Source organism: Marmota monax, unplaced genomic scaffold, assembly GCF_021218885.2.
Source record: "Marmota monax isolate L192 unplaced genomic scaffold, Marmota_monax_Labrador192_F-V1.1 WCK01_AAM20220418_F8-fsc00038, whole genome shotgun sequence".
NCBI classification, from domain to species: domain Eukaryota; kingdom Metazoa; phylum Chordata; class Mammalia; order Rodentia; family Sciuridae; genus Marmota; species Marmota monax.
In genome coordinates this window covers 8,737,589-8,747,001 of record NW_026692498.1, presented here as the reverse complement: position 1 = coordinate 8,747,001, position 9,413 = coordinate 8,737,589, and the positions used below count along the sequence as shown (strand labels likewise).

The window sequence follows — 9,413 nt, the reverse complement described above, 5'->3', positions numbered from 1 at the left end:
CTGACCGGAGGCTGCAAGTATTTAACCACAGGTTGTGTTGCATTTGATCTTTGTATACACAGCACACTGAAGTGTTGGGATCGATTTACTTATCTCCTCTAGAGAAGTATAGTTTAAAAAGTGACAGTGTAAATAAAATAAATATATGTGTGTGTGTGTGTGTGTATAGATCCTGTTCTTCTCTATTTTAACTTAAAGGCACTTAAAACAACAGGTGCAAGAAGATCATTCTAACCTCTTTTTTTTGGGGGGGGGGAATAATATTTTATTTAATCTATTATTAATGAATATTTGAAAACATTTACAATATTAATTAAAATTTACCTGGGCTGGGGGTTGTGGCTCAGTGGTAGAGCGCTTGCCTAGCACAGGTGAGGCGCTGGGTTTGATCCTCAGCACCACATATAAATAAATTAATGAAATAAACTTGTCCATCTACAACTAAATATATATATATATATATATATATATATATATATATATATATATATATATATATATATATAAAATTTGCCTAAGAGAAGGAAAACTTCCTTTTTTACATTTCAATATTAATAATAAGATATCAATATAACTATGGTCAGAATCATTGTCAAAAACATCATGCTTGACACAATTCAGTTTTTGTATAATGTTCCTTGCCTGCAAGAAAGTACATTTGATTTACTTCTCTCTTAGGAATATCTCTTAATGCTAGGATGGCCCCTTCTTGGTACTTCTTCAGCTGTTGATTTTTTAGCATAGTAATCTGTGATTGTATGAATGGAGTTGAGTGGAGAAGTACTTATCCTGTTAATTCCAAATAAGAGTACATAATCAGTTACTATAGTAATAAGAAGATAGAGAGATAATTCGACCGCCCGCTATTTTTGAGGCAACTAGATTGAGCCTAAAGAGTTTAGCCAAGATTCAGGAATAGGAGCCCACATAAGATAAAGCAAGAGGCCAAACTGGGAGCTTAAGAAAAGAACAAAGCCATAAATTGCATGGCAACAGTGAATTTTCCACCATTTTTCCTGGGGCTTTGGACAATCTCAGAGCCCACTTCTCTGCATAAGCATTGGCTAGGGAGTTACAGTTGGGGAGGAAGAGACCAACTCCAAGGTCTTTTAAGTTTCTTAGAAGCAGATGAGCAGGGCACAGTGGCACATACCTCCAGAGACCCTGGAGGCTCAGGCAGGAGGATCAGGTTGGAAGCCAGCTTCAGCAACTTAGTGAGACCACATCTCAAAATAGAAAGGGCTGGTGTAGTAGCTCAGCAGTAGAGAGCCTGTGGGTTCAATTGCCAGCACAGCAAGGAAGAAAAGAAGAGAGGAAGGGAGAAAGGAAGGGAGCAAGGAGATGAAATTCCTACGTCAAAGCATTCTCCCTGTACTAGAAGGAAGAGCAACACCTTTCCTCAAGAAAGAAAGAGAATTCAAATGGAAAAGAATTCTGTATAGACCTTGTAAAATAAGACTTCAGGGCTGAGGATGGGCTCAGCCATAGAGCAATACCCTGGATTTGATCCCCAGCACTGAAAAAAAAAAAAAAAGCAACTAATGATGATGATAATAACGCTTTTATATTTTAAGTCTCCCCACTTAATTTAGGTGCTTCTTTGTCTGAGTCAGTGTGTAAGGAACTGACTCTGCTTTGGGGGTCTTCATTTCTTTATGAAATCTCCTGTGCCACAGAAAACTGTATTAAAGACATTTTGTATGCTTTTCCCCCGCTATCCTATCTTGTGTCAGTTTTATTCTCAAGTCCAGCCAGGACCCTGAGGGTGGAGGTGGAGTTTTGCTCCTTCCTATAAAACTGTATTAAATGTAAAGCTACTGAAAGACAAGAAAGGAATCAGATGTGGCACACACCTGTAGTCCCTGCTGCTAGGAGGCTGAGGCAGGAAGACCACTTAATCCCGGGAGTCTGGGGCCACCCTGAGCAACATAGCAATACCCCCACTCACTGGGTCTTAAGCCATAGGATACCATTACCCTCCACAGAACCTGACACAACAGCAGGTAAACGAGTGATTGAAAAGATGAACAGCCACACACAGGCCTTTCCTCTGCACTGAATTCTGACTCCCTAAAAGTAGAGCCAGCTTCTTTTGTCTCTCTACTCCTGCCATTGCATGCCAGCACTGAGCCTTGGAGTCAGGATGCTTGGGACAAATCCTGCCCCTGACCCTTGGTGATTGTAGGGCCCAAGGCAGAGTTCCCTCTTAGTCTGTTTGCTAATCTGTAAAATGGGGTGATATTAGATAACACATAAGAATACATTCCCCAAAGGGAGAGCCACACGTGAAATGATGCTTATAAAGTGCTGAGCCTGATGACTGGCATGTGGAAAATTCTTGGAAAATCCTTGATTGGGACACACAGGCTATTATTAACATGAGAAGAGTCACATGCTCATCATCACATGATATTCACCAGCTTCCTGGGAAGAAGAGTCAGAGGTAATATAAATAAATGTTAGTTTTATGTATATTATTACTCAACCAACCCATTGCTGAGCACATTGAGCTAGTGACTGTCAGATCAGCCCAGGCGGCAGTGACCAAAGGAGGCAGATTTAAAAGGGCCGCCGAATGAGGCTTTATTGAGACATCATTCCAGGGCGGAACTCTATCAGACCCACAGAGTGGACAGGAGAAGGGTCTGAGGAGAAACCGCGCAGAAGCTTGACAGGACTGGACTTTTATGGGGCTTACAGCAGGAAGGGAAGGGCTTGGGACAGGAAAAGGTGTTTTTAGGGCCCCTTGTCCCTTTGGAGTTGGTCAGGGGAGTTGGCTGAACTCCAGGATTGGCCAGGGGGTCCTGCTGATTGACAGGCGTTTCCGAGGGCGCCTGATTGATGTTCCTTTCCCGCAGCTGCTTTATTCTAATTCGCCTCTTAAGTCGCCACCACCGACCTAACAGTGCCCTTTTGTTGTTGCTTTTGCAAGTGCTGGGGATGGGCCCCAGGGCCTCATGCATGCAAGGCAAGTGCTGTACCTCCAAGCTACATCCCCAGCCCGAGAAGTTCTGTCTTAAGGAAACCAAACAGACTCTGCCTCTCCTCACCCTCTGCTTCCAGAAGGGTCTAAATGTTACCTCCCTTACCCTTTGTCCTATTGCTGTGCCAGACAAAAGCAAATAAAGACAAAAGGCTGGGAGTGCAGCTTGGGGCTATAAATTTTTACTTTTTTTACAGCTTAAAAGAGGAACTCTTGGGCCGGGGTTGTGGCTCATTGGTAGAGCGCTTGCCTGGCACGTGTGAGGCACTGGGTTCAATCCTCAACACCACATAAAAATAAAGGTATTGTATCCATCTACAACTAAATATTAAAAAAAAAAAGGAGCTCTGTAAGAAGGCCCCAGATCTTAGTGAGAAACTGCTACTTGATGCTATCACCATCACTAGCGAGACTATCCACTTTAATCTGTTTTGTATTGCTTATAATAGATACCTGAGAATGGATAATTTATGCAGGAAAAGTTTATTTGGCCTACAGTTCTGGAGACTCATAAGTCCAAGACCATAATACCAGCTTCTGCTTGGCATCTGGCAATGGACTTATACTGCATCATAACATGGTAAGGACATTACATGGCAAGAGACAGCAAGAATCTAAAGAACCCATTAATCCATGAAGGGGCTGATCCATTCATGGAGCTTCTGCCCAGTCACCTCCCAAAGCTTCCACATTTCAAATACCATTAACATCTGACTTCGGGGATTCAGTTTCCAAAATATGAAATTTGGGGAACATTTTTAAACCTTAATACCCCTACACCAAGGGAAGTGAACAGAATAGAACCAATATCTGACCCTAAAGCTTCAACATAGCTCAGCTAGGGAGCCCCATTCTTCTGAAAAGGGAAATACTAGTTTTTAAGTGTTTGCTGTCTTCTCCACGCTTATGTCCTAAAGAGGATGGATTCAAGAATCCACTGTTCTTAGTCTGAATGAGTAACTGAGCAAGGGGAAAACAGCTCAAGGCTAAATTGATGTGCAGGCAAGAAACATTCCTTGGGGCAGGGTAGAGAGGAAGGCCAAGACAAAGGAGGGAAAAGGGAGAGGGTGAGGAGAGAGCAAAAGCAGGTAAGATGCATTTAAGGGGAGGCTTGAATGTTCCAGATGCTTCTTTACACACTAGGAACAGATTCTGTGGTGACATGAGGGACTCTATTGATTAACAACTCAAAACGGAAATACTCCTTAGGGAAAAAGCATTCATCAGCCAAATGAATCAGCCAGAAGGGAAACCTTTCAGCAGAGCTTTGCCTCCCACCCTCCCCATATCCAAAAAGGAACCATTTAAGCTGTTGCCTCCAAACAGGGCAACCAAATCAAAGTGCTACATATCCAAAGGTTCTCACAAGTCCACGTTACTGTACATAAAGTTTCCCTTCACTTTTAAGCTGCTGTGCCAACAGTACTATGATAATAAACACCAGATCATGATGACTGTGGGACTGAGAAAGCTGGCTGACAAGAACCACACACAACCCCTCGACAGATCTCTCCCACCGAGATTCTACTCCCTTTGCCAATCTCACACTCACAGGTCCTTACATGCTACAGAACAAGAAAAACAAGCAACAAGGTACTGTGATCTTTATTCCATTAAATGACTGGGAGTAAAACAGAAACATGCTTTTAATATACTAATAGCATAATCTCATTCCATTGCACTTTTTAAAAACTATATTAAAATTTGAAGCCATCCAAAGGCAAGGATCTAGCAGAACGTAATTTTAACAAGTCATTTTTTAAAGAAAAGAAAAACAAAACTGAGGAACATTTGTATATGTTCAAGATTTAACCCCTTTAAGGTTTACATCCATGATAGCTTTTGTCCATCTGAATTAGAAAGCTTTGGGAATCACTACAACCTTCCTTTCATCTTAAAAACATTACATTTAAATTTTATTTGTCACATGAAATTCCTTCACAAAGAAACATTTTTTGTTTTTCAAAACCCTTCTGCCTCTTGATCTTAGAAAGTTCCTGATATGGGGTACTTCAGCTGCTAATTATCTGTTTTAATCCCATCCTCCTTTTTTTGTTCATTATTTTTATTTGTAGTTTGTTTTCTGTGTGATTTAGGAATTTGAGTCACAGTGCTGAATTTGGCTTTTTAAAAGAAAAACGGTTATCAAAATTACATTTAAAAAAATCCTAATTATACTGTTAGTATATAGGATACTTGTTACATTCGTTTCTCTTAGAAGGCACTATGACGATTTTGAAGAACAATCCTCTGGATTAAGGCACCCTTATTATTCTGAACACAGTAAACCCTTGGTGATTGTAGCTGACAGGAGACCGCTGATCCTGAACCTCAAGTTAAGAGCTGTCCACCTGCCTCCAGACAACACCAAATTTTCCTTTATTGGTACTTTCCACCCTCTGGGTTAGTCTCCTTGTGGTCTCTGAATCACAATGTTTATAAAAGTGAAGATTCCATGGACATAGCCCAGACCAACAGAGGCAATCCCTGGGTATAAAGCTGAGGATCACAAAGTCTTAAATGCACTCCAAGGTAGATGAGAACCACTACCCAAAATACAGCTACAATGAGACTTTTCATAACAGGAGGAAAATTGCTCAAGTGCAATCTTTTACAATGGGCTTCTAAATGTCATTTAAAAAAATTACAGATAGTTTGTACTTTTAATAACTGAAGCTTATCTTCATTATGCCCTTATGCCTTGACTAAAATTTTGTTGGATCCAAATGTAAACTGAAATGACACAGCCCATGTTGGCTACCTTCAGTGGAAACATCAAATCATCCTGAGCTACATTCCAATAGTTCTACAAAGGAAAAAAAAAAAAAAAAAAGATCAGTTCTATGAAGAAGACTTACATATGTTTCATCTTTTTTTTTTTTTTTTAATCCTGGGGGAGGGCTATTTTATTGTTTTTGTCTGGGTGAAATCAACCTACCTAATTTCTCTAGAACTCTCATACATATCTGTGCTCAACCAAACATACCCTATCCAAGGCACCATTTTCATAAGCCAGGTTAGAAACATTGTGTTGACTTGCTAGAGAAAGTACTCCAAGTACAAGGCAGTGTTTTTGTTTTTTTGCCCAAAGTAAGAGGAAAAAAATAGAATAAATAAAACAAACAATAAGCAATTTTGTTAAAACATAAACCACCATGGAATAAGCAGATTTTTTTGGTATACTGCTTTAAAAAAAAAGTGACAACTGTGAAGATTTTTATCACCATACAGTATAACAGTTTGCCCTGTCTACAAACTTATCTAGAAATATTTCTCAGTGAAAGACTCAAAACTTCGATTCTACTATTTTAACTATAAGCAAATTGGAAGTATTAAAACTGGCATGCCGGGTGCGGTGGCTCAAGCCTATAATCCCAGCGGCTCGGGAGGCTGAGGCAGGAGGACTGCAAGTTCAAAACCAGCCTCAGCAATAGCAAGGTGCTAAGCAACTCAGTGAGACTCTGTCTCTAAATAAAATACAAAATAGAGCTGGGGATGGGACTCAGTGGTTGAGTGCCCTTGAGTTCAATCCCTAGCACCCCCCCACAAAAAAAAAAATTGGCAATTTCTCCTGAAATGAGTTATTTTAATGGAATTTTTAAAAAAATTTCCACGTACAGTTTAATAAAAATGTGCTCCACATATTGTTAAGAAAGTGCAAATTAACGATGTGTGCATGAATGTCCACCAGCAGTGACAGAGCAGTGAACACTGACTCTTACACAATAGCCCAAAGCAAAGCAAAGACTGGAGGGGGAAAAAAATGGAAAAGACATTTTCAACCTGGTTATAAGCAATGAGAAGACATCATTCATGAAAAGGTTGATATAAAATCATCAATTTACTGTTAAAAGAGAAAAGAGGCCAAAAAAAGAGGCCAAAGAACTGTCACACAAAACTTTACATAAACACTTTCCAGAGGCAGAGTAAGGTAACTAAAAACAATGAAAAAAACTCAGAGTAATTCTTGTAAAGGTTGTTCCTGTAGAAGACCAAAACAGAAATGGTGAATTAAACAGGAACAAAATCCTAAGACATTATTAAATCATATACTTTTTAAAAAAGAAACAAAATACTTCTGTATTAGAATAAAGAGATGCATCATCATCCTTTGTCACTTTTAAATGTAGAACCACTTTGGACAATTATTCTGAAATCTGTAAATTTACTTAGATGTAAATTTACTTATAGAATTTATTAAAATTTTAGTTATCAGCAAGGCCTATAAGTATGAACCTTCAGAGAGATGAGAAGTCACCTCAAAATGCACCAAAATTTCTAAAGTGAGCTTTCAATTTATTAGTCAAAGCTTGGTTATCACTCAGATGCAAGTGTAACAGCTTTTAGAACAAGCTGAAATTTTTCTAAAATGTTAACAGAAAATGAATAAAATAGCAAGAACTTCAAGACAAGATGGTATGTAAATATGAAAATATGTAAAAGACTTGGAATTAATTCAGGATTTATAAAAATACTTGAGAGGTAAAGTGTTTTGTCAAAAGAAAATTCCCTGACAGCAACTGAATGCTATACTTTCTTTTTTCTCCTTTCCATTCATACTTCATGTATATAAAATTTTCAGTCAGGTGTTGCCTAAGCCCTCCAACCTCCCTCCCACAACAAAAATCAAATTATCTTAAAAATTAAGGTTCATATACCTGAATGTTTATATAAATACTTGTAGGCAAGTTTTAAAATCTGCAATTCACCATTATAAATCAAAGAAAACAAAGCAACCAACAGATAAAACTTTTTCATCTCATAAAGTAAATTTTTTAAAAAATTCATAGATAATTCTAGATATTATCTATATTTGGGTAGGACTTTGGTCCTTCCTAAGCCAAAGTTATTCTAAAGCTACCAGACTAATGAACACTAAAAGTAAATACAGGAAGACTCATGAAGTGAAATTAACAATTTTAGCTTCGTTATTAAGCACATTAGTGCATAGAAGAATATAAATAAACAGTTTGGGCAAAGACTTTAAGTCAGGTAATTCAATTATTAATTACTGTTAAGTCACTTGAAAAAGGACATTAAAGGCATTAATATTTGGTAGTCTTTCCTCTAATCCTTAGTATAAAGTTCTATGCTCATGCAAAACTCAAAAACAAAATATCTCAAATGACAATTTTGTTTGAGAGCTACGTATAACATATATATGTTATAAAAAAAACGAAGGCACAAGTTCAAGTGACTGACAAACGTTCACAGGTTCATTCAAACTCAGCTTTTTCATTAAAGTATCCATTCTCATTCCTCTTATTATGGGCTACTCCGGCTTTTCAGGCATGTTTACCTCTGTACTAAAAGCCATAGGAACAAAAAATAAAGCAGATTCAACAAAACTACCAAGCTATCAAGTAAAAGACCTTATATTCTAAAGTATGTATATTTAAATATGATATGGTTTTCCCATGGCATATGGCAAACAGAATCTTAAAATTATAAATAAGATTTTAAAAGTGTAGTGGCATCATTTTCAGTTAGTCTTTAGTTCTGAAGCTTCTCCAAGTTTTGTAAACTTTTTAAAAAAGGAAACTGTCTCAAATGAGTAAGGTATGCAAGAATTGACAAGTTTCACCCACAATAGCACATTTTCATGAGGTTATCCTCCATCTCTTCCCCTTTGTGTCCACAAAAGCATGGATTCAATCTTAAAAGGCACTAGAGTGGCACATAAAAGACTTAAAAGCTGCATTTCCACATTTTTCTTTAGCTTCCCCCACTGCCTATAAAGTGCACAAAGCAGAGAATAACAAGAGAGATATGGACTTGGATCTAAGAGCAAGAAAAGGAATGCTTCCAACAGAAATGGAAATGTGTTTAAGAATTTGAAACCACAGAAGAGGTCAGTTCATTTATTGCAGTTCCCTGTTGCAGCTCTTGTCAGATGGTTTCCGATCTGCCCTTCCTCTGGACCTGGATCCAGGGCCATGAAGAGATCCAAGAATCCAGGAACTGGTCGGGCTCCTGCTGGATCTGTTAAGATGCTATTGAGTTTTTTTATCCATAGGTGGTCTCCCAACAACTGCATCCCTCACAGCAGCTTGAGTAGAATTACCAATATGAGAAGAAACCTGCAAAAGTCCATTTATTCAATATGTAAGTTAATGAAATACAACACAGAACCCAAGACAGTCCTTAGAAATAAACTTTCCTCATCAGTATGCTGCCAAAAGAAGGAAAATGAGAATGCAGGGTGAGGGGAGGCTATGGCAGCAGCTAACTCCCAAGAGTCAGTGGAGCATCTGCCCCCATAGCTGGGGAAGTGTGGGTGGCTTGCCTGGCTTCATATGCTACTTGACCTAACTGATCTGTTCATGTTACTCAGGAAAAGAAACAAGCCAGGCTCAAAGATCTATAAGATTTGGGGCTAGGATTGTGGCTCAGTGGTAGAGCACTTGCCTCACACGTGTGAGGCACTGGG

At 38.6% G+C, this 9,413-nt stretch overlaps 1 protein-coding gene and 1 pseudogene across 2 annotated transcripts in view; both read right to left on the bottom strand.

The window, feature by feature from the left end:
- Window positions 1–601: 601 nt before the first annotated feature.
- On the bottom strand, window positions 602–4,817 carry LOC124092695 (phosphatidylinositol N-acetylglucosaminyltransferase subunit P-like; annotated as a pseudogene).
- Window positions 4,571–9,413, bottom strand: part of Atl3 (atlastin GTPase 3) — a 53,621-nt gene continuing 48,778 nt past the window's right edge. For both annotated transcript variants that reach the window (XM_046445433.2, XM_058579542.1), the window contains exon 13: window positions 4,571–9,063. In XM_046445433.2, coding sequence (XP_046301389.1) covers window positions 8,977–9,063 — 87 coding nt within the window. In that variant the 3' untranslated portion in view covers window positions 4,571–8,976. The remainder of the gene's footprint in view (window positions 9,064–9,413) is intronic.